At 42.2% G+C, this 25,864-nt stretch overlaps 1 protein-coding gene across 4 annotated transcripts in view; it reads right to left on the minus strand.

Annotated features, from left to right (window-relative positions):
* The window catches only part of Cmss1 (cms1 ribosomal small subunit homolog), a 305,250-nt gene that overhangs the window by 8,190 nt on the left and 271,196 nt on the right, over positions 1 to 25,864 (minus strand). For 3 of the 4 annotated variants that reach the window (XM_060370586.1, XM_021651524.2, XM_060370585.1), the window contains 5 exons: positions 17,020 to 17,120; positions 8,359 to 8,430; positions 6,352 to 6,481; positions 2,716 to 2,775; positions 355 to 457 (listed from right to left, as the gene is read on the minus strand). In XM_060370586.1, the coding sequence (XP_060226569.1) occupies positions 355 to 457; positions 2,716 to 2,775; positions 6,352 to 6,481; positions 8,359 to 8,430; positions 17,020 to 17,120 (466 nt within the window). Of the gene's footprint in view, positions 1 to 354; positions 458 to 2,715; positions 2,776 to 6,351; positions 6,482 to 8,358; positions 8,431 to 17,019; positions 17,121 to 22,955; positions 23,041 to 25,864 lie in introns of all 4 variants that reach the window. The other variant, XM_060370584.1, reaches the window with a different exon arrangement.

A 25,864-nucleotide genomic window follows, 5' to 3' on the forward strand; every position in this document is an offset into this window, starting at 1 on the left:
TACCCCAAATCCTACTTCCAGACTACTGCTGCATACCTGGAAATCTACCTCTGCTTTCAAGTCAAGAAGGTTATGTGGCTATGTCCTCCACTTGACTTAAGTCTCCGCTCTAATGTCATCCCTTTCAAAAAGAATCCCATCCAGGTCCATCTCATTTCCATGCCTTATTTTTCCTTACAATGCAGCACTATTGAGCATATTGTCACGCCTAGTTACGGCTTGTTGTCAGCCTCCCCAGCAGAACTTCAACCCCGTAGGGCGGGGCTCTGTTCTACTCTCTGCACCTAGAACATACAGGCTGGCACACACTTCCCCAGAAAACACTCAGGAGACACAATTGGTGACACTACTGACCTGATGAGCTCCAGGGCTCGAACAGCTGAACTGCAGAGGATTAGCATCAGGACAGACTTCTTCTCATTATGGGTTTTCCGAAGTTTTACCCACTTTGGACAGACTAAAAGAGAGATCACAAAAAAAATTCTTTTTAAAAATTTTTAATATTTTAAAATTTATTTTTAATTTATTACAATTTATTCACTTTGTATCCCAGCTGTGGCCCCTCAATCATTACCTCCCAATCCCACTCTCCCTCCTTCATCTCCTATACCCCTCCCCAAGTCCACCTGACCGTAGCCTATCAAGTCTCATCAGGACTGTCTGCATTATCTTCCTCTGTGGCCTGATAAGGCTGCTCCCTACCCCTCGTGGGGAGATGATCAACGAGCCAGCCACTGAGTTCATGTCAGAGACAGTCCCTGTTTCCCTTACTAGGGTGCCCACTTGGATACTGAGCTGCCATGGGCTACATCTGAGCAGGGGTTCTAGGTTATCTCCATGCATGGTCCTTGGCTGGAGTATCAGTCTCAGAAAAGGCTCCTGGGTCCAGATCTCTTGGTTCTGTTGCTCTCCTTGTAGAGTTCCTGTCCTCTCCAGCTCTTACTATCTCTATCTCCCCTTCTTTCCTAAGATTCCCTGCACTCTGCCCAAAGTTTGGTTATGTGTCTCAGCATCTGCTTTGATACCCTGCTGGGTAGAGTCTTTCAGAGGCCTTCTGTAGTAGGCTCTTGTCCTGTTCCCTGTTTTCTCCCTCTTCAGATACAAAAACCATTCTTAAGGCAGCAAAATAGCACCACCAGTGGTGGCTGTTCTCCAACTGTTCATTTGCTGGAGCTTAAGAAATAACAAACAAACACTGATTGTTGTTACATGTTTTACTACTTTACATAGCAGATTAAAAATTACGTTTACTGTTTGAAGACAATGTTGACTAATAGAATAATTCTGGTTCAATCACGGAAAATCCTAAGCCTAAAACTATAGGTTTTAATTTAGTTTAGCTTTTTTGTTTGTTTAAGGACAGGGTTTCACTGTGTAGCCCTAGCTGGTCTAGAACTCATAGAAATCCATCTGCCTGGGAGTAGAGGCAGGAGCTATCACACCCAGGCTAAGTTAGCTTTTAAAGAGATATCCAGCATGAACCAAAATGGAACTGACATTATTTATTACTATATGTACTAATGAGGCTTAGAATTTTAATATTTTTAAAGTTTTTATGTTGGGATATTATTCCTCTGACAATCCAGGTTTATATTTGTGAAGTTAAATTCTGAGAAATGTTTAATGAGCCAGAACTGGGCATCATTATAACACTGAAAGGCTGAAAGAAGAATGTCAAATCTCTCTCCGTAAGTCTCTTCATTGCTGGAAACAAGCAAATGATACTTTGATATGAATAATCTATCCTTTTCTAGCAACACACCACATGAACTAAAATATCCAATCAGATTGGCTGTAATTGCTAGGTCTGAGTTCTGAACATGTAACAGAATGTGAAGCTCTCACAGCTGTTAAAGATCACGGGATTCAGTTTCCTGATCTTTCAGACAACAAGGTCAAGTTCATGGATTACTCAGAGGGCTCCCCTTCCCCCACAGCCACAGAGGGGAGGCTCTGGGCTGGGACACTACTTTCTAGATTCCTCCATAAATATATCTAATACGGTATATTAGACAGGGCCCAGACCCAAACTCACACAGCACAGCAGGAATACATTAAAACATTAAGACTGTACACCAGATAATGAGCATGGTAGTGTGGCCTATAATCTCAGCACGTGAGAAGCTGAGGCAGGGGAGTTAGAGTTTGAAGCTTCCTGGGATACACAGGCTAACTGAGGGAAAAAAAAAAAACACTAGCACTAAATTGTGCTTCACTTAAGCTAGAAACTTTTAATTTTTCTTTTTTTTTAATTTAGAGAGGCAAACCTTATTTATTTATTTTAGGATTTTAAGTTTCCCTATGTAGCTCAGGCTAAGTCTTAAACAAGTGTTGATCTTCCTACTTCAGTTCCCTGAGCATGCTGGGATTACTGGGGTACTGACACACCTGACTTCAAACCTTTTCTGTTGTGGAATAACCACCTCTTGAGCAATTTTTTTTTTATTATTAATTACACTTTATTCACTTTGTATCCCCCTATAAGCCCCTCCCTCCTCCCCTGAAGACCTCACCCTCCCACTCCCTTCTTCACGAATGCCCCTCCCCAAGTCCACTGATAGGGGAGGTCCTCCTCTCCTTCCTTCTGATCTTAGTCTATCAGATCTCATCAGGAGTGGCTGCACTGTCATCTTCTGTGGCCTGGTAAGGCTCTCCCCCCTCAGGGGGAGGTGATCAAAGAGCAAAGCAATTTTTTAAAAATTAGACCTCACTTACTTTCTTTCAGGTATGAAGAGAGACTATGAGTCAAATCATTAGCCTTGAGGAAACAGGAATCTAGAAATATGAGAAACACAGTTTGCTAAGGGCTTTGTAAGCACACAAGCAAAACAGATTAAATGTGAATGATGCATTCTTGAATGAGTTATAAAACAGGTCTTGGAGGCTCATTATTTTAACTGTTATTTAAAATAACAGCAGCAGCAATAACAGACTTAATTTTTTCATTTAAAATATTTTATTCATACTTTTGCATTTTTACTGAAAATATAATTACCTGACCCCTTCTCCCACCATTTTTGTCCCTCCAGTTTTCCTTCCCATGGTCCCCATTCTTAAACGGATAGCCTCTTTTTTATTTTTACTGATACACACACACACACACACATATATATATATATATATGCACAGATACATAAATACAACTCATTGGGCATGTTTTTGTTGTTTGTATGTACATGGGGCCACTTTGTATTGGAAAACCGAGGCTCATCCCTGGGATAGGCACTTTTAACTTTCTAGAGTAGTGAAACAAAAGTTTTACGTATCATGAGAGATGATAGGAAGAGAGATGAAGTATCTTTACATTTGAAATCCATGAATGAGGCAATATGCAAAAGCAACATGAAGTGGCCAAGACATTTAGGAGAGAGCCTCAGACCCATTAGTTACCCAGAAGAGGAAACTGACACAGCAGTGAGGGATCAGTCAGCAGAATGGCAAATATTAGAAAGATGTACAACAGTAAGAGTTATGGAGAATGTGGGGTGACGGCAACTGCAGGTAGAACTGTCAACTGGTAAACCTATTTTGGAAAGTAATAATTTAAAGATTATATACTCTTTGATGCCCTGTTTTATTTTCTGGGTAGACAATGGAAAGAAATTTTTGTGTGTGCTGTAAGTGGTTACACAAAAAAGATTAATTTGGCAATATTTATGATCTTGAGATGTGGGAAGCCGTACAGGTGTCCACATCTGGGGAAATGGATGAGTGTTTTGTGACAGATCAAAGAACTGGAACACTTTGTAGCATCTCAAATAAATGACTCAGATGTACACAAAGCCACATCTGGCATAGCTGGAAAAAAGTGTGATGTGAAAAAAAAAAAAAAAAAAGAACAGAATGAGAAGATCTGCAAATGTAATTTAGATAAAAATAAAAATGTATATACATACATAAAAACATATAGCAGCTATTTAGAGTAAATACTTATGGGGAAAGGAAATATAATATCAATTTGAAAAGAATGGGGATACTGTATCAAAATATAACACAGTTCAGCCTAGCTGTAAAACACAACATAGCACATTAAAATAAAAAAAGGGCCTTAGCTGATCAATGACAGCCATGGAATATGTAACAATATTAACTCTGAGTAGAATTATTCACTCTGAGCCTGGGATACATGTATAAAAAAAGTAATGTAATGCTTATCAACTTAATTCTTTCTATGAGAAAAACTTCCTGTGTAAATATAAGTGTTAGGGAGTGAATTATTATGAAATTAAAGTTGACATTTATATTATGACCCATTACATATAACTCATATTACATTATATTATACTTTCAAAATTGTTGCCTTGATGGCCTTTAAAGTCACAGCTCTCCCAGCTAAGATATGATCAGACTCATCAGGAGAGCTGCTCACAAAGTCGGGAGAGCAGAAATGGACTCTCCTGAGTCCACTGAGTCGAATCCCTTGAAGGTGGCTTGTGTTGCTTTTGAGATTCATGGGAGGGTTGGCTGCATCGAGGGTCACTGAACTAAACCAACCAGCTCTCAGGAGATTACAGAGGCCAACTGGCTCCCAGTGTCTTTTGTTTGGAAATGCCTAATTAAGTTCCCACATATAAGATGTTAGCAGTGTACAGGACAATTAATAGTAATTAATAGGGCATATTTCTGCCCTTCAGACATAAAAACTTCAGATTAAAATCAACTCAGACACTTGAGAAACTGACTAGAAACACCACACTATTATTTAGACCTCTTCTTTAGTCCATTCCAAACAACAAATGGCATCTCCTATCCCTTCACCTAGCATGGCCCCTGAAAGCTGGTTTTGGTCTTCATGTGGTGTCCAGAGCTTTTCTACAAAACTGTCTATGATGCCTTAGTTGACTATGTCTCAGAATGGTTATCTCTTAACTAAAAATAAAGGCTGTTTCTCACATAATTCCTTCCTAAAAACAAGATGCATTGAGTCTATGGTCTTACCTAGGGGCGTTATAGAGCTTTAATAAAACAGTAATATAACATAAACTTATTATGGAATTCCACTGAATCCCAAGGGTTTCTTTTAACCTTTAGCTCTGCAGAGAATTAAGGTGTGTGATGTTCTCTGAAGTCACAGAGTAGAAGTATGTCCTTCACAAATCCTTCCAGCACTCAGGTTATATGCTAATGGAGAACTGGAAGAGGAACCTAAGTCACTGTAAAAACTACACATCAGCCTCAGCTTATGACACCCTTGGCTCCTGCCATAGAGCAGCCAGGATGCAGCTCTCACCCGAAGAGCAGCCCTCTGGGCTCAGTAAACTTTGGATTCCAGGTCCTGTTTGCATCCAAGTGCATGCCTCCAGTTCCCTGAAGGGCAACTGTCTCGGAAAAGAACACATGGAGGCACTCCTGCTGTTAACCCCACAGAGCACTTAAAAAATATCCCAGAAGAATTGTAACTATGCAGGGAACAGGCCGTTCTTCAGCTTCTCAGGCTTCTTGAAAGCATAAAGCTGTAATGGAAAGTTGCTACTGTTGACTCTTTCCCAAAGTAGCGCTAGCTGTGCCCCATAGTCTGGAAATAGCGTATGTGAAGCTCCTTATGGTTTGCTTTCGGGATAACATCTGTTTTCTTCTAGTTTTGCCCAGGAAGGAGTCTCATGGATGCATCATAACCTAAAAGCTCAGTAGCGACTTTACATTTGCAGTGTCGTCTAATTTCTAAGTACCAGTAGCAGGCCTGAAACTATGGCTGCTTCTCTGAAAATGCAGAATTCCGTCACCATATTTGGCTATTGGCCAAAAATGAAAGAGTAAGGGATACAACCTGAATAGAACTGTGCAACTGAAATCACAACCATCACGACAATAAAGCTAAAATGCTTACTAAAAACAGACAAACGAACAAAAAAACCTTTGTATTTTATTTTTGAGGTATCTATAGCCCAGGCTGTATTCAAACTTGCTGTGATCCTTCTGCCTCAGTCTCCTGAGTTTTGGGATTCAGGACCTAGCTTAACAGGCTTACTAAGACTAAAGTTCTTATTTATAGGAAGGGTCAACAAAGTTCCTCACCAATACTTTTAGTATTGTGCCAAGTGTCATTATATGAGTTTAATATCTATCTTCATCAGAGACATTTACTCCTTAACGAGTCTGATAAGATTGTGTACTAAACAATTTTCAGTAAATGATAAAGTACATGCACAAATCTTAGTATTCAATTCAGTAAATACTTTTTAGTATCTAAAATAAATCACTAAAAGTTTAAAAAAAAACTATTAGCTGGAGGAAAGAGGATTAAGAACATGGAGATGTATAAACTTTCACTGGTGGACATACCTAACTATAAAACAGTACAGAAAGGATGAACCTGTTTCCCTCCCTAGGAAAACTGAAACCTGGCCGTACCTGGCAGCTGCAGCTCTTCCAGCTCAATCACAGACCGACTGTTGCTGTAGTGGTCCTTGATAAGCTTCTGAAGGTCTTCAGGGGTTCCTGGTTTGGGCTCTGATTTTGCAAGAATATCAGAAATTTTCTTCTAAAACAAGAGAAGAAAAAAAAAAGGTAGAATGGTAGATTTTAGAATGGTGTGTGGTATAGATGCATTTCTCTGGCAGGTAGACGGCACTCAGGTTTTTGGTGGAAGCTGAGTATGAATTCGAGTTTTAAAAAAAATCCCCTTGGGAAACCTTACTGCATACTTCTTAGAGTGAGTGTTTGAAAAATGAAGAGATGATGTAAAAGGCTCCTTGAATGTCTGGTGTGTATCTTTTAGAAGTGAAATTTTTGCATTCAGCTCAATGATAGAGTATTTTTCTGTTAAAAGTCTTAGAAGTCTTGTTCTAAGGAAACTTCTCTTTTAATCCTAAACAATCTGTACTCTTTTTCTTTTCTTTTCTTTTTCTTTTTTTTTTTAGACAGGGTTTTTCTGTGTAGCCTTGACTGTCCTTGACTCACTTTGTAGACCAGGCTGTCCTTGAACTCACAGAGATTACAGGCAGATCTGCCTCTGCTTCCCTGAGTACTGGGAGTATGGGTGGCATACAGTTGTGTGCCACCGTGCCGGGTTCACGACCTGTACTCTTGAAAGAGCAAGAGTTGAGAACTTCCTGTGCAACCTGGCTTAGGTGGTAAGCCACCAAACGGACCTCTGAGTACAGGCGCTAACTGAAAAGTACACCTGACCTACTGACTCTCCTGGTCTAGGAGACAATCCTAAGGCCACAGACACACCAGAACAGACGTCACAGGAAATACTTTCATCTCTTTTGATGTGGACTTCTTTGTACAGAACTTTCATTAAATGCATGCAACACAGGGAAGCATGACTGCCCATTTTTTGTCATCAACTTCCATTATTTCCTTGTAGCATTTCTCCAAAGACCCAGCAAGGGCCATTCCTCCCCATTCCCCCACTCCCAATATCCTCATTTCTACAACAATGCCAGAACTACTCAAGGTTCCATCAAAAGTATCAACGTAACATTGTCACCATGGGCATAAGTTGGCACAACCTCAGCCAAGCTAAACTAGCTAGAGATCTGACCTTGAACCTCTGGAACCTAAGGTTCCCCAAGGTTCCGAATAAGTGAATTGTCAAAGCTAAGGACTTGCCAAACCAGAGGCAATCTGGCACATCCTGCTTTCCTATTTGGCCATTTGTGAGAAAAGAAAACATGTATGTGCACTCCTTTCTGAATGTTTGCAGTGAAATAGCTAACTGGCTGAGACCCTGTTCTTTTCACTCATCTCAACCATTTCCGCTGCTGACTTCAGTAGCAGACACTGGCTGGCAGGGTGCAAACAACACTGCTGTTCTTACAACCGTGGAAGTGAAGGGGAAAACTAAGTACATTTTTTTCTCTACAGATGACCTGTAAAAAAATGTCTTTACAGGAACAGGAGTCTTCTCTGTGCATGGAGACATTATTTTAAGAGGAAGGGGGAGCATTTGCTTTAAATCCTGGCCTGGATTAGAGTTAGAAATACTTCATGGTGCCTTCATCCGCTTGTTTTCTTTTTGTTATTACTTTAGCGGATAAGGTTTAAAAGCTGGAATGACTAAGAGAAGGAGGTTGGTAATTGATTTTCTTGCATAAAAGCATAGGGGTGACTATAAGGGAAGTGCCTCGATCCTTCTAGATTAGAAACCGTGTATGATGTCACAGTGAAAACTCAGCAGGTAAGAAAGCTGTCTGGGGTTTCATAAGAGTAAAGCGGGAGTCAGAAAAGTTTAATTTTAATTCCCCAGAGAAAACGAATTCCTCGTGACCTTCGGAAAGTTAAGAGATCTCACTGAATCTCACAAGGGCCAACTTCTAGATCTCCAACTCAGGGAGCGCAATAGTTTCTCATAAGTATGATATGTAAAACTGTCATGGAAGCCACACTACTGTAACAAACTGTTGCTGGTACCTTTTTCCACTTCTTGGTCTTCTGGGGACCCTCTTTTGTTTCCTTTGGTTGTGTCAAGAAACACTCTGTAGGCTGAAAGGAAATATAAATGAGAAAACTTTCATCTTTGCAGGATGAAGTGTCATTGAATGGTATGAACCCCAGAGCATTTCTGCTGTGCACATACCCCTTAGAGTATCTTGGTAACATTCCACAGAGATTCGGGAAGACCCCCTGGAGCTGTTATGCAGCAGCTGAGGTGACAGAATTCGAGAAAGTCAGAAAGTACAGATGACCTAAGACTGGAAAAATCTTTGAACAGAGATCAAAATGTGTGAGTGAGTAAGTGAGTGAGAGTGTATGTGTGTGCCTGATGTGTGCAGATTACTAGAGATGGAAGCCAAGGGCTCGTTTGTAAAATGCAGGCAGAAATAAATGTGCTTAAAATGATGATGTGGCAGGGCAGTCGTTGACCAGCGGGACTTAAGTTTTCCATGAGCAGAGCACGCAGAAACCAAGCGGCATTGCCTGTGGTACCCACTCCTCCCCTCTTTCAATAAGCACAGAAAATCCAAAGCAGGATGTACTTACTTACGTTTTGACAAAACCAGCTGTACCCATGTAGTCATTTAAAGATGACTACAGAATGAATGTTCCCGTTGATGGTCTAAAAAACCATCTGCACTATAGCACCAAAAGTGATTTATTTTGCCAGTGGCCTTGAACCCCAAGAACCCTATATAGCTTTATGCTATTTTTAATGTGAGTTTTTTTTTTTTTTTTAAGGTAGAAAAGCAGGAACATTGGGCCAAAACTTTGATTTATAAAATGGAATGTGCAGGTTCCACAAGTATTTATCATAGGCAGCAAAATAAAATGTTTCCTGTGCTGGATGTTTATGCAACATTTCAAACAGGTTGCCGAAATGAATGTAGGAAGTTAGAGTCATTCCAAGTAGAGGATATCGGCTTAAGCAGTCAGCCACCAGCAAGAGCGACCATGTCTCTACTGTTTTGTTAAAAATGATCGAAGATGAATCCTTCCAGGAAAAAAAAAAGAGCCGATTAAAGCTGGGTGTGGTGGCTCACAGCTTTAATCCCAGCCTGAGAAGCCAAGGCAGATAGTTCTCTGTGAGATTGAGACCAGCTTGTTCTATATAGTGAGTTCCAGGAGAGCAGAGCAATATAGTGAGACCCTATCTCAAACTACAACAACAACAAAAAAGAAAGAAAGAAAAGAAAAAAAAAATTGAATTTTAGGAATTCCAATGGCCTCAACTCAAAAAGGGGATGTAATGGTCCGTGACTTCTTTAGGACACTGGGCCAATGACGGCAATATTTGGCCATTGCCTTAAGAATCACAGTAGATTAGAAAGAGTTGAGATTAAAATAACATGGGGATCTTTCATCTTTAGCTTCTTTACAGTTTAAACAAAAAAAAAAAAAACCCCTATAAAGACCAATTGCCTTGCAGCTTAAGAAAATAAAGATATTGTCTCTTTGACTTAGAAAGTAAAGCTGTCTTGTGGATGTAGATTTACATCAATTTAATTTTGTACATGCCAATAAGAAACTAGGCCAAGGCCACCAATACATCATAGAAGATGCCAGATGGCCATAAGCATCTAATTATAGCACAAGGAAGCATTCAGCGCTCCCTTCTAAGGCACAAGTCTGGATGTAATTACCAGAGCTCTTGAAGCATATAATGGACCTATAACACCAGTATTTCAGAGGCCGAGGCAGGAAGATTACCATGAGTGGTTACCATTATAGTGAAGGAAAAGATGAAATAAAAGGAGGCGGACATGACTACTTCTACAGTGTGGAAACACTTATTTCAGAAAGAAGGAAGCAAGCAGGCAGGGGGAAGAGTCCAGGCTGAATATGGCCAACAGATTAACTGGCCCACGGGAGGAGAGAGGGGGAGGGAGAGCAAGAGAGGAATAGCTGACCGAGAGAACCAGCACAGGCCAGAGAGCAGTGTGGCCAAAACAGCTGAGTCACATAGGGGTCAGGCTGGGAGAAGGGAAGCCTGAGAGAGAGATGTTTAGGGTAGGGGGTGGAGTGAGAAGTCCTGGGAGGAGACACAGGTTCTGAGTGAGATCTGTCCTGGGTTTGAGACCTAACAGTACACAGTAAGTTCCAGATCTTGCTCTCTCTCTCTCTCTCTCTCTCTCTCTCTCTCTCTCTCTCTCTCTCACACACACACACACACACACACACACACACACACACAGAATCTCAAAACAACAACAATAACAAACAAAACAATCAAACACTGCCTCGCCCCCACTCCCCACCGGCCCCAGTCTGTTATTTGTTAGCCATTATCAAGGTTCTGGGGCAGCAGACTTAGGTGTCTATCATGGACTCTTATTCAGCATATGGGGCTCTTCTCTAGAGTGCTGGTTCTCAGCCTTTCTGGTGCTGTGAACCTCGCATCGTGGTGACCCCCAACCCTAACATTATTCTGTTGCTACTTCATAACTGTAATTTTGCAACTGTTATGAATCATAATGTAAAGATCTGTGTTTTCTGATGGTCTCAGGTGACCCCTGTGAAAGGGTTGTTTAAAAGGGTCGTGACCCACAGGTTGAGAAGCACTGCCCTACAAGGTTTAATATGCTGATTACACATTATTAAGTTTAAAGCTGATTAATTCACACATGAATTAAGTTAAATCTAAAACTGAGCTCACTTATTAAGGGTTCCGGCTCTTCAGTTCTGGAGTTAAAAGTAAAAGTGCAGTTCTTGAGTCTTAATTAGACTGGAAAACAAAGCAAACAAACAAAACATGTTCCTGCCAGGTATAGTGGCACATTTCTTTAATTACGGTAGAGGCAGAGGGCACAGACTGTGGCTCTCCTGAACTCAGGCCAGTTTAATCTGCATAATGAGTCCCCGGCCGGCCAGACACTCAGTAAGATCCTGTCTCAACAGACAGATCTGCATGATGAGTCTCTTTAACATTGCACTGGGCCCCACCCAGCAGCAGATTGAAACAGATGCAGAGAACCACAGCCAAACATTGGGCAGAGCACAGGGAGCTTTGTGGAAGGATGGGAGGAAGGATAGAAGGACCTGGAGGGGACAGCAACTCTACAAAAAGACTAACAGAGCCAAATAACCTGGGCCCTGGGGGGCTTGCTGGAGACTGAAACACCAAGCAAGGACCATGAATAGACTGGACCTAGGCCACCTACATATGGGTAGCTTGGTCTTCATGTGGGTTCCCTAGGAAGGGAAGAGGGGGCTGTCTTTGACAAGGACTCTCTTGAACGCTTTTGGATCACTTCCTCAAGCGGGGCTGCTGGGCCAGGCCACCGTAGGAGTGGATGTGCTCAGTCCTGATATGACCCGATGTGCTGGGATGACTGAAGATTGCTTCCAATGGCAAACTCACTGCAAAATGAAGAGGACTGAAAAGGTATACATCTATAAAGACCAAGAAGCCAGGAAGGACAACTTTGGTGAAAGGATTTCAACCATATTTTGGAAAATGGAGAAAACGAAAGTGGGCAAAACGGCAAGTGCTTCAGGGTGGGTGGAGGTGGAAACTAACAATGAGCCAGGCTGACCTGATGGGACTGTGAAAAAGCCCAGTACCTGAAGGGGTGAAAAGAAAGAGATCCAAGGAAGCTTACAGCTACAGAAACAGCCTCCCCTCCCCACTCCCACTCAGTTCTAATCTCCTACCCTGGAAACCCAACAAACGTCCCATTACTGCTTCCTTTTCCTGGTCCCTCCTGTCTACACAATGGGCTATTCTCTGGACAGATGAGGAAATCTGGCAAGGGAAAGCAACAGAGCTTGGGGCTTACCAATGTTTCCCATTCTTCTATAATTTGCTTTCGTCATAGAGTTTTATCACAGCAACAGAAAAGTAACTAAGGCAACGATATAATGCTAACCTTTGAGTATTTCACAGGTTTAGCATGGCATTTAAAGGATGTAGGTGTCCCCAAAAGACTGGCAGATGAATCCACACCAGGTGCAAAGGTCAGGCCCAGCTGTGAAATTCTGGGGACTACTATCTTCTGATATGATATGATATAATACCCAACAAAATTACTAGAAGAAAAGTCTTAAAACATCTTGTGCCTATAAATATAAAATAACTGAATCTCTTGGGGCTTGTGAAATACTTCGTACCCCTTCTTGCCCAAATTCCCATTCTCTGAAAACTTGATAAATAGGGGTTCCATATGAAATTGTGATAAAAAAGGCTCAAGAGGCTTCTGAGCAGGTTAAGATCTGTATAGGATAGGCAAACGTCTGTCTGTCCTATTGCCACTGTCCTTTCATGTGAAGTTACGAGAAGCTCAAAAAGCTACATGGGAGGGCTACGGCAAAACAACCAGAGAAAATGGTTCCAACAGTGTTCTCATCTCAGGAATGGATGGGGCAGAAGTTCAATATACAATGCTAGAAAAGCAACTGCTGGCTGTATATAAAACACTACAACAGGTAGAATCCACCACTGGCCCCACCTCAGTAACAAGAAAAACTCTTATCCAAGTAAGGGTTGGACTGAAAGCCTTTGGCAAGGGCTTTTTCTGAGATGGCACAGAATCAATTGTACAACGGTGGCATGCATATTTAGAGTAATGTGGCGTAGTGTCTTTTAGCTCTGCCACCAATGCCATTCAGGTTGTCTTGGGGCCAGAATCCTTTCAAGCCACAGAGCTCCCTCTGATAATTGAACAAAGAGCTAAGCTACACAGAGTGTGAGAAAGGAGATCATTCATCTCTGCGGATGCCAGTTACATGGACTGTATGAGTAGGAGCACAAAATAGGAATGAGTGGCTATAGCAATACAAGTGATCACAGACAATACATGGCTAGAGAGACAAGAAGATGAAGTAGCCAGCATGCTGACTGTAGGACAGTAGGGGTAGTAGCGATTCCTGAGAGCTGGCCTGCGATAACCCATACTACTGTTAGACTGTAATTAGAAACTTCAGTTTACAGATTACACAATGGGAAAGAGAGAACTAGCAGGTTCTGAACTGGCCACCATTGGAATAACAAATGTAAAAGAAAATATTTACCAGAGTTTAACAGGAATCAGAATCCCTATCAGTTTTCCATATGGAAGCCAATAGCCCATTGATTCTTCCTGGAAACCAGGAAGCAGATGCCCTTACAAAGTATGAGCCAACATGGGATTGGAGTCATAGTCACTGTTCTATTGCTGTGAAGGGACACCATGACCAAGGCAACTCTTAATTGGGGGCTTGCTTACAGTTTCAGAGGTTTAGTCCATTACCACCATGGTTTGGAAACATGGCCTCGGCCAGGCAGGTGCTGGAGCAGTAGTTGAAAGCTGTATCCTGAACTGTAGGCAGGCGGGGTGGGAATGCAAGAGGAAGAGATAGACAAAGAGAAAGAGAAAGAGGGAGGGAGGGAGGGAGGGAGATAGATAGGGGGACAGAGATAGATAGATAGGGAGAGAAAGAAAGAAGAGTAGAGAGTAGAGAGATAGAGACAGAGACAGAGCCTGAGCCTGGTTTGGGCTTTTGAAATCTCAGTGCTCATCTCCACAGACACGATTCCTCCAACAAGGCCACATCTCCTAATACTTCTCAAATACTGCCATTCCCTTATGACTAGGCATTCACGTATATGAGCCTAGGGGGACCATTCATATTCAAACCACTACAGATGGAAAACTGCTAAAGCCCCTGACATTTTTGTAGGGTATTCTGAGGCCCTGTGTACTGTCTGGTGAGGCCTGTTCTTATTGCGGCCTTGTGGATGGATGCCATGAGGACACATACACAAGACAACCTTCCCCATAAAAGACTAGCAAGTAGACTATATAGTACCTATACCTGTTGTCAGCAAAGGACAGAAATATTCCCTTACCTGTGTGGATTCTGCCATTGGCCTTTTACAAGCATTTCTGTGTGCGTGAGCAACAAGGGAAGTTACCACCAGAGATTTCACCCAATTTAATGTTATGTATGGGTACACATGGAGAATTGACAATAATGGGAGTGGCCATTTCACAAACACTGCTGTACAGAAGTGGGCCAGAGACAACCAGGTACAATGGTACTACCACTTACCTAACAACTCTATTGGGGCTTACTTAGTTGAAGGAAAAAAATCCATTGTTAAAATAACAACTAAAGAGTTTAAGTACAGGAGGCACCTTGCATGGACAAAAAAGAGCATTCCCAGAAGCCAAAAGGTTCTTAATTGAAAAACCTAGTACCAAGGGTAGGCTACCTTCACACCAGCTGGTGGCCAGGATGGCCCCCTGACATTCCAAAACCCACAAGACTATTGCTATTGCTGTTTGCCTAACTAGATGACTACCGTGGGGCTAAGCAACAGCTTTCTGACTGGATTGAAGGCCCACCAACAGCAAAGTGGAAGAGAGTCTAGATAAATCTCAAACAATGATTTTAAGGATGACATAAATTCAAAGAGAACACAAATAAACATCTGAATGAAACAAAAATGATAATGAAGCATATTAAAGAGTAATTCAATAAAGAGATTATGAAAAATATCAGAAATTTGAAAGTGAAAGCTGAATAGGTCAAGTAACTCAGGAAAGTCTCACAAGTAGATGAGATCAAGTGGAAGACAGACTGTCAGGGGTTAAGGGAGATGAATCTAAGCATTCACACAGCAATACAGAAAAAAAGTCCCCTGGATGCCATTAATACAGAAAAAGGAGAAGGTCATGACAGACATATAGAAAGCGAAACTTCTCTAAATCTTGGGAAAGAGATAGATACCCAGATATAGGCGGCTTTTTGAAAACTCTCAAACTTTCAGTTACGACTAGAAAGCAAACTTCATCATAGTATCACTAGCATGCTAAGTACTGACCAACAGCAGCAGCAGAGAACAGTGAGATAAAAAGCTCAAACTCATGTGAAGACCAGTCCATTAGAGTCACAGAAGATTTTTAAGTAGAAACTCTAAAATCAAGCATGGCATTGAATGGTACGGTGAAGCCCTGAAGGAATGCACTTGTCAATCTAGATTACTGTATCCAGAAAAGTTATCCTTCAAAATTAAAGGGCTAAACGGTAGTACCAAACTTAGGATATACTTGTTGTTGTTTTTTTAATTTTTAATTGTGTATACTCAGAGTAAAGATTAATTTATAAACTAGACACAGTTAGATAAAATAACAACAAAATTAAATGGTTATGTAAGTGTGGTCTTTCTCTCAGAATACCTTGTTGTGCTGTACTTTCTCATCTTAGATGGGAGATGATACAATGTGTATGTGAAGTAATTTGAGTGACAGAGGCATTGTGAGGTTGTGTTAGGCTATTCTGTAAGAGACACTCTGACACAAGCACCGTATCACCACCGCGGCCCAGGTAGTGGGTGCTGGGAAGGAAGTGTGCAGCATTGCACCCTATGAATTGAAGGGGTGCCATGAGATTGCAGCTTGGAATGGCATATGATTGATGTAGGAGAAAACAAGTAACAGGACAGGAGCCTGCCACAGAGGGCCTCTGAAAGACTCTGCCTAGCACTGTATCAAAGCAGATGCTGAGACTCATAACCAAACCTTCGGCAGAGTGCAGGGAACAATATGAAAGGAAGGGGAGTTAGTATGACCTGGAGAGGACAGGAGCTCCACAGGGACCAAATATATCAGGACACAGGGGTCTTTTGTGAGACTGTTTCTCCAACCAAGGACCATGTATGGATATAACCTAGAGCCTCTGCTCGGATGTGGCCCATGGTAGCTCATTATCCAAGTGGGTACTCTAGTAAGGGGAACAGGGACTATTTCTGACAGGAACTCAATGGCAGGCTCTTTGACCTCCCCCCTCCCCCAAGGGAGGAACAGCCCTGTTAGGCCACAGAGGAGGACTTTGCAGCCAGTCCTGAAGATACCTGATAAAACAGGGTCAGATGAAAGGGGCAGGGACTTGGAAAGGGGCAGGGAGGAGGAGATGAGGGAGGGAGGATGGGATTGGGAGGGAATGAGGGAGCGGGATACAGCTGGGATACAAAGTTAATAAAATGTAACTAATAATAATAATAAAAAAATAAATAATGAAAAAAAAACTATAATTGTGGAACTCACAGGCCCCAAGAGTGAACAGGTCTGAGAGGGGAGATGAAGTCTCAAGGTCACAAGGGTTCTCTGTACACTGCAGTGTCATGGAGATAGCAAGTGGGACTGTGTGCAGGGTCAAGCTCCATCTCCTTATGCTGTGACAAAGGCCGAATTTTTAATGGGACTGTGATATAAAATCCTAGGTCAGCATAATTGTGATGCACATTTTCTTAAATGTATCTGTTCCGGTGTTTGCCTGTGTGTCTGTAGGTGCACCACGCGCATGCCTGGTGCCCTTGTTGTTCGGTGGGAGTGGAACCACAGGTATGGGTGGTTGTGAATCACCACGTGAGTGCTGGAAACTGAACCAGCTCCACTGCAAGACCAAGTGTTCTTAACGACTGAGACATCTCTCCAGCCTCTGAAATACATATTTTTTTTTCTAGTGAAATATAAAAAATGTTGGGGAAAACATGCTTCACTGGTATACAGTTAGGAAACACGGCTTTTTCATGAACAAAGAAAGTAAAAACTTCCCCAGTCCCGGCAACAGCTGTCATTAGGGTCAAGAGGCTGCTGGAGAGTGGCTAGAGGTTGACTTCAGAGCAAGAGCTGTGATGCTCACAGTGACCATCACCTGTTTGGCTTTCTTTGGTGGCTCAGGAACCGGAGCTGTGTCCTGAGCTGTGTCCTGCTGCGTCATTTCCGTGTCTCCTCCTTCCTCACCACCTGACAGTCCTGAAAAAAATTACAAAGTTCAAAAGTTAAAGGGTGCCTCTCTCATTGAGTGGATCCCTGGTAGGACCGGCTGAAAGGTTTAATCTCTTGACTTCAAAATTCTCTAGGAGTTAAGTTTAATGGATATTATCCAAGTTGGAGACTGATGTAAGCATTCAGATGCTAGTCTTGTTTATAACCTGAAAGACTAATGATCACCTAACATTAGGAAACAGTTAGTGATGTGTCATAGTTTGGGCCTTGATGGTGTGATTAGGAAATGGTCCAACAGGGCTTGGGTTAGGGTAGGGTGTGCATGCATTTAATCCTAGCACTCAGGAGGCAGAGGAAGAAGGATCTCTAGGAACGTGAGGCCAGCCTGGTCCACACTACACATCAAACTCCGGAACAGCCAGGACTAAAAAGAGACACCTTGCTGAGCAGGGGTGGGACGGAGGGCTGTGTGCATGGTACAGCGTCTAGAAATTGGGGCTTAGTTTTTGAAAGGAGACTCCGTGTGCTTGGTCAGTATAACTAGCCCCCCCTCCCTAGAGGATAAACCTCGAACAACTGCAAACTTTTACACCATAACCACTTCACTCAAGCTAACTACTACAGAAAAATGGTATTCCCCATCCCTTTCGCCAAAGACCTAGACTCTAACCTACGTAGGTTAGAAGGATGCCTTCAATTTCCCTCTACCTACCACAAGGGTGTTTTTAGAGATGATCAAGGAGATGGGAGTTTTGCCCAGACATGGGTTTGCCCCTCATCTACTTCTGCAGCACCAACAGAAACATCCTGAGAGCCTTAACTTTAAGTTACAATAGTGTGAGAAAGTTGTCTTTTCCACCCCCCTGGGATGGTACTGGAAGAGCAACAGTTTCCTATTTATGTATACTTTTTAAAGTTAAGAAAAAAAAAATAGAGCTAAAACTTTCTATACCACTGAGCAGCAGTGAGGTCACACTTATCTATGCTAGTGAAACACTATAGCAGTACATACAGATATACTATACAATAAAGATAAAACAAAGTGAGACCAGCAGACACATTCAAGTAACCTGGAGGAATTAGATGTGAAAAACAGTAAGCAAAAAGGAAAAGAGAAAAACAAAGACAGATTTAAACTCCAACATATCAATCATTATATTACAAATAAATGGTGTACAGGCTGAAGAGATGGTTCAGATATTAATCACGCTTACTGTTCTTCCAAAGATGTAAGTTCATTTTGAAACACCCACATTCAGTAGCTACTAGCATCTGTAACTCTAGCTCCAGGAGATCTGATGCCCTCTTCTGGCCTGCAAGAACACTGGCACACATGTGCACATACACACATAACCACACACATAAATAAAAGTAAATCTTTTTTTAAAAAGAGGTGTAAACATACCAATTTAAAGACACAGATTCATAGAATAGATTTTAAAAATATCACACTCTCTCTCTATAGACACACACATATAGGCTGTAAGAAACTTAAAGTATAACAACATAGGTGAGTTCAAAGGGCTAGAAGACAGAACATACAAATACTTGTGAAAAGGAAAGCTAGAATGGTTGCAGAAATGTCAGAGTAGACAGTTGTCCTGGTTTAGGTTTCTGTCATAATAAAATGTTGACCAAAGCTAACTTAGAGAGGTAAGGTTTTTGTTGTTGGTGGTGGGTTTTTCCAGCTTAAAACTCCTAGTTTACAACTCACAATCCACTACTGAGGGAATTCAGGGCAGGAATTCAAGGCAAAACCTGAACTGAAGGAAGAACTGCAGAAGAGGCCACTAGGGAGCAGTGCTTACTGGCTTGCTCCCATAGTCTGGTCAGCCTGATTTCTTATACCTCCCAGGGCCCCCTGCTCAGGGGTAGCAATGCTCAGAGGGCTGGGCCCTTCCACATCAATCATTAATCCAGAAAATGTACCACAGGCTTGCCTCGAGTTTCCCTCTTCATAGATAACTACAGCTTTTGTCAAAATGACCAAAACAAACAGAAACAAAAACAAACCAAAACCCTGAAACGAACCAGCAACGTTGCACAACTAAGAAACTTACCAGAGAATGAGAGGGGAGTTACTGAAGAGTGAGTGAATCAATCCCTGCCCCTTCTGTTTTGAGACAGGGTGTCTCTGTGTAACCCTGGCTATCCTGCAACTTTCTGTGTGGACCAGGTTAGCATCAAACTCAGAGATCCATCTACCTCTGCTTCCCCAGTTAGGCTTTCTCTCTGCCTGAACCATATACTTTCTGAGATTATGCATGCCCGAAGCATCCAGCTCAGGGTTAGTTTGGAATAAAAAATAATCTTGAATTTACATGTTTAAAGATTTATTTTATGTGTGTGAGGTTTTTTGTTTGCATGTATGTATGTGCACCATGTGCATGTCTGTTGTTCAAGGAGGTCAGAAAATGGGCAGATGTCCTGTAATTGGAGTTGTGGATGGTATGAGCTGCCACATGGGTGCTGGGAACCAAACCCACATTATCTGCAAGAGCAGCAAATGCTCTTAACAGCTGAGCCATTTCTCTGGCCCACAGTCCTTATGAAAATGTTAACTTTCTAATACAAGTATTTTCATAGATTATTGCTATCTTTAACAGAAACTTTAAGATAAAAAGAATGACCTACAAATAGAAGTGTGTGTGGGGGGAGAGTCTTGAACTCTATATTTCTCCATCCCCTAGAATTTGCTCTCTGTAGACTGTAGTCTATATTTGGCTAATCTAGTTGCAAATAGGTAATATACTTAAAAGACTCTATGCCCATGAGAAATATTTAAAATATCTTATTAATCAAATACTCTGAATCTGAGTTACTTCCTGTTCCAAAAATTATTTCATCTTTTGAAACCTTTAACATAAAATGAGGTCATCTCATCACCGTGGCTTGAGCACATTAGCTGTTTCCTCTGTCTGACATTTTTTTGGTTCCAAAAGAGGAAACTGTTCTTCTTAAGTAAGGATGGTAGTCTGTGATTTCCATTAAGAGAACAGTGAAAGGAAAGTACAGCAGTGCAAGCTAGCCAGTTCTTCAGGGCCGCGGGGATGTGAGGTGATGCCAGGCCTCCCCCACTCAGTCCCAGTGGGTCACTCAGCCTGTGAAACACAGGCACCAGGGCAGAGCCATATTTCTGCAACTCCCTGAGGACTATTTAAAAACCATACAGCCAGATGGGATTGGCTGAATTTTTCCAAAAGAGGAGGCAAGGACACAGTCCTTTTTTGACCCATGGCAAAAAAGAAGACAGCAAACAGAAGACTCCTCAGTGTTCTCTCAGGGTTGGCCTTTATCTGTTTAAGTATCCAACTTTCCCATCATCGAGAGGAATGCTGACAATGGGATCATGCAGTCAACTGCTCTTTGAGAGTTTGTGAAGGAATGCTAATTAAATCACAACCCATTCAACAGTGATGGCTATTCTTGGTTGTCAACTTGACCACCTCTGGAATGAACTAAAACCCAAGCGGCTGGGTACAGCTCTGAGAGACTGTTCTTAATTAAATCATTTGAAGCAGGAAGACCCATTTTTAGTCTGGATCTGTTGGGGTAGGAAGATCCATCTTTAATATGGTCCACATCTTTTGGAGGTGGCCAATATACAGGACACAAAAGAAGAAGCCTTTTGCTCTTTGCTTGCTTGCTCTTGCTGGCAAGTACATTTCTTCACTGGCAGGAGAGCCTACTTTGGGATTCTGGCATACAATGAAGACTAGTTGAGACATCCAGGCTTGCAGACTGAACAACTGGACTCTTGGGCTTTCTGTGGGTAGACAGCCATTGTTGGACTAGCTGGACCACATCCTGCAAGGCACTCTAATCAATCCCATATATATTTATTGCAGCTTGGTTCCTGTATTGTTTTGTACAGGAACCTGCAGACATGAGGTAAAGGAAGGGCAGGTGCTTGGCTGCATAGCAGTTTTGCTGGTTAGGGACTCTTACTGCCATGAAAATAAAACACTATCATCAAAAGTGACTTGGGGAGGAAGGGGCTTGTTTTAGCTTATAGTTGTAGTTCATCACGAAGGGAACTCAGGGCAGGAACCGATAGGCAGAAACTGAAGAAGATACCATGGAGGGACATTGCTTGCCGCCTTGCTTCCATGGCTTGCTCAGCTTGTTATATTACAGGACTCATGACCATCTGCTCAGGGCCTTCCCACACCAACCACTAGTTAAGAAAATGCCTCAGATTTCCCCACAGGCCAATCTGATGGCCAATTTCCTCAACTGGTGTTCTTTCTTCCCAGATGAAACTAGCTTTCATCATATTGATATAAAAACTGCCAGCACAACAGTTACGGCCACTGTTGGTGTTGTTCTAATCTGTGATTGTGCATAAGAAGTCTTAGGCAAAGTAGAGTGAGCGCCAAGTAGTTGTGTCCTGATAAATTTTACAGTAACTTGTTTTTGATGGATTTGGTCATAGGCCTTACGTTGCCAAACTGACTTACTACATATAAGTTTAAAAAAAGTTTCAAGCTTTTTTTATTAGCATACTTTCTAATTGCTTGATAGGGGCACTTATCAAGATAGATAAACTTGTTTTGATTTTTGTTTGTTTGAGTCAGAGTCTTGCTATATATCCTAGGCAGGCCTCAAAATCACACATCCATCTACCTATGTATCTATCAATCTATCTTTCTGTGCATCTATCCACCTACCTATGTATCTATTTTTGCATTTATGTATGTATGTACCTACCTACCTACCGTGGAGTTACAGATGTTTCTAACCATCTTGACATACGGCTGCTAGAAACAGAACCCAGGTCCTTTGTAAGAGCAACGACTGCACTTAACTGCTGAACTACCACGAAAGGTCCCTTCCTTTGTGTCCTGGGTGTTGGTGTGTTAGTGAACTTGTTTTCCTTCTCTTTCTTTCTTCTTTCTTTCCTTTCTTCTTTCTTTCTAGAACTTTTATGACACTTATCTATTAATCACTCATGTACATATGAACATCTCTTTATTTCATTTTGAACTTTCCTATCTTTAATAGCAATGCTAACTATTTTAAATTACACACAACCTAGGTATATTGACACATGACAGTTCAGGAACTTTTTATGGCTTCCTGTTGAATCGCTCCCTTGTAATTATGCTCTGACGCTTTTCACCTGGGGAGTGGTAATCGCTCTATATTTCTAGGAGTGTTTGCCTGTTCTCTGGGAAAGGTACATCATATAAACTGAAAAGTAATGTTGCATATAGAGCCTTAAATGGTCTAAAGAGTTTTGCTAAAATTACTCATCCCTTGGAGCCAGATTGTTTTACTTGGCCAGGAGAACCAGGGCTCAGAACTCTCTTCAAGAACCATGTTCCCAGCTCATTAAGGGACTCCCACCAGCATCACCAAGCAAGCACACATTCCCACATCCAAAGAACACAGCCCGAGACTGAACCCTGTGAAGGCTTTAAGGCCACTTCAGCCATGCAGGACATGGTGACGGGAGGGGAAGAGAAGGCAGTGAGAAGCCATGTTAATAAAGAAGAGTCACACAATGACACTAAGATAGGTTGTATGCATTTTAATTGCTTTTGTACATCCACAGAACAGTTAATATAGACATTCTGTAATGAAAATAGAATGCTTTTTGGTCACTTAGGATACCTCAATAAAGAATCATTGTAAGTGCATCTCACTCAGATTATCCTAGAAAGACAGTATCTTTTAACTTTTCATCATTTTTTTTTTGAGACTGTTTCTCCGTGTAGCCTTGGCTGTCTTCACAGAGAAAAGACCAGGTTAGCCTGGAACTCACAGAGATCCACCTGCCTCTGCCTCCTGAGTGCTCAGATTACAGGCATGCACCATGCCCGGCATACCTTTTAACCTTATTTTCAACCAGCATCTTACCTCTGCTCTCAAGTTGTAAAAGATCTTCTGAAGGCACAACAAAGACACTCAAGGCAGACATGTAGCATGCTGCCCCAACAACCAACTGAAAATAAAAAGGAGAACCACATGGGGAAAATGGAGACTCAGGGAAGGAGGTGGAGGCAGAGCCACAAACTCAAGCCAAGGTCTATTGTGCCAGTACATGGTATGTGGCTGCTATGGCAGGGAGGGCTGTTCCAGAAAGCAGGCTGCTCTCCAGTCTTTCCGTGGCTGGCATGCAGGTCTAGGGTGTATGTTGCAGGATACTGGAAGCCCCAAAGTCTTCTGAAGGCCTCCATTGACTTACCAGGCTTCGTGTCGGGAGAGCTTATGCCATTCTGTGCCCCATCCCCACTGGCTCTTTCACATTGTCTTTATCTGGATAGTCTCTTGTATACAGCAAGGAACTGGAAAAGATCTAGCCTTCTCCATCTCCTAAGCTCCTTAAGGTCACTTCTTCCTCCAAAAGATCTGACCTAAGAAATGCTTTCAGACAAACGACTATGAGCTGGTATTCTGTAACAGGATATTTTGGTGCTCTGAACTTAATGAGAGTGGGGGCAATTCCTTTTCCCCATTTATTTTGTCATTTCTAAGGGCAACAGCCCCAATTTCATCTACATTCCACTAATGGTTCTATTTTCAGTCTGAGATGTCCCTAAGCAACAGTTTTGGAGTTTTGCTTACAAAATATGCTGTGTGTTCCCACAGGAAACTTTAAAAGACAAAAATTTGGAACAGAATAGCAAAACATGAAATGCAATTGCTTTCTGGGTCCTGAGACTGACAGAGGTCGAGTATTCACACCATCAAGAGCACCTAAGAGAAAAGCTGGCTCAAGAACACTCTGAGTTGCTTAAAGGCTCCTGCTTCTCCTGCCAGTTTTAAGTCAGCTGAATTAAATCTTGGTTATTGTCTAAAAAGGCTGACTGTTCTAGTTTAGTAGAACAGTATGCACTGTTTTAAAAAAAAATTAAAGACGAGCTCTGGCATAGTGGCACATGCCTTTGGTCCTAGCCCTTGGGAGGCAGAGGCAGATAGATTTCTGTGAGTTTGAGGTGAACTGGTCTTCATAGAGTTCCAGGACAGCAGCCAGGGCTACATACAGAGACCCTGCCTCAAAATAAATAAATAAATAGATTAAATAAATAAATAAATAAATAATAGAGCCCAAAAGAGCGAGTTGGTTGCGCTGGAACTGCTGTCTGTCTGTGAGTCAACACTTGATGTGGGTGCGGAGACTCAAACTTGGCTCTTCTGCAAGAGCAGCAAGTGCTCTAAGCCACTGAGCCATCTCTCTAGCTCCATCTGTGAGTTTCTTTATGCAAAATGCATACAGAAAAAGTGCCTTGTGGACCACCAGCCTGTGCCAGGGCCTCAGGATGCTCACCTTGCCTGTGAACTCCTGTGTTTCCATCTAGCCTCAGTGGCAGTGGAAGTGCCTTCAGTGCCAAAAACTCAGGGGCCTCAGGACTTCTGCTACCATCGTGACAAACATTAGGAGCGGGTCATACAGGAATCGGGGCAGTTTGTCAAAAAGAATCATGATCTGCTTTCTTTCTGTCCTGCAATAAAGCAGCCCCCACTTACTTTCTTTTTAGCTAAAAGAAAAAAGATGAGTTGGCTTAAGTGACATAGATTCACTTTTAATGTTAAACATTCCTAGTTCTTTCTAGACAGCTTTAAGTCCTGAAATTTCTGTATGTTTAGTTCCCACTGCCAAACTATGACCTAGGCAAATAAGCCTGTGAATGACACTGGTAGCATCCTGCGCCTCAGTAGTTTTGCAGAGTTTACTGGATGAACATATTTGGTGTATAATGTTTGGAGCACTGTACACCCTCTCCACTTTTAGACTAGAGTGCAGTAATGACAGCAACGCTTATGTAATACTTTTATACAAGACAAGTAAACTAATTCAACTCTCATTCGAATCTTATGAGGTAGGGGCTACTGTGATTACTGAGTATTTTACAGAGGGGGAATCTGAGGCAAAGCTGATGACAGAGTGCCAGGCTTTAGGCCGAGGCAGTATGAATTCAAAGTAGTATGCATTACACAAAATTGCCCCATTAAGTTGGAGTTCCTCTCCGGTGGTGTGAGTATGTGTGGGATTTGAGCACAGTTTAGTATAACCATGTGTACTGGTTTAGCAGTTACACATCTAACTGAGGGGGAGGGTGCAGCCTGTGGCAGGCAGTTCTTCTCTTCCCTGAAGCCCCAAAGCAACAGGTTCAGATCTGTGAGAACCTTTTCCTTTATCCTGTGTTCCATGTGTAGAAAACAGGCTGGCGCTGCTCTGTGTCACCATGACACAGTTTAGTTTCGTTTAGTATCTGTGTCCTACCTGGATTCAGTTCCACGTTAGCATGGATTACTACTCTACAAGTGGAGGAGCGGTGATGAGAACATCCTCAGGGTTATTAGACCCTGAGTACAGATCTCTGAGGAATGCCTTCTAAATCAACTTATTGTGTTCACACAGTTTTGTGTGTCTGTGTGTGCGCGCGCACACATGCACTCCAGAGATGAATCTTGAGTGTTGTTCATCTGTCTGCTCTTTAGAGACAGGGTCTCCTATTGAACCTAAGGTCACCGGGTCAGTTACACGAGGTAGCCAGTGAACTCATTCATTAGTCCTCCCACGCCCACCCCTCAGCTCTGAGTTACAGACAGATGCCAGCATTCCCGGTTTGCCATCCACATCTGGCCTTTTACACGGGTGCCGGGGCTCTAACTCAGGCTCTCATGCTCGCACTGCCTGCACTTTACCGACAGAGCCATCTCTCTGGTCTCTGCAGGACACTGTCTAATAGTTCCCAGAACAGTGCTCTGTGGCTGCTTTAAGAGGTGTCAGTACAGACGAGTGATGGGAGAGCACTGGGGAG

Source organism: Meriones unguiculatus, chromosome 17 (genome assembly GCF_030254825.1).
Source record: "Meriones unguiculatus strain TT.TT164.6M chromosome 17, Bangor_MerUng_6.1, whole genome shotgun sequence".
NCBI lineage: Eukaryota > Metazoa > Chordata > Mammalia > Rodentia > Muridae > Meriones > Meriones unguiculatus.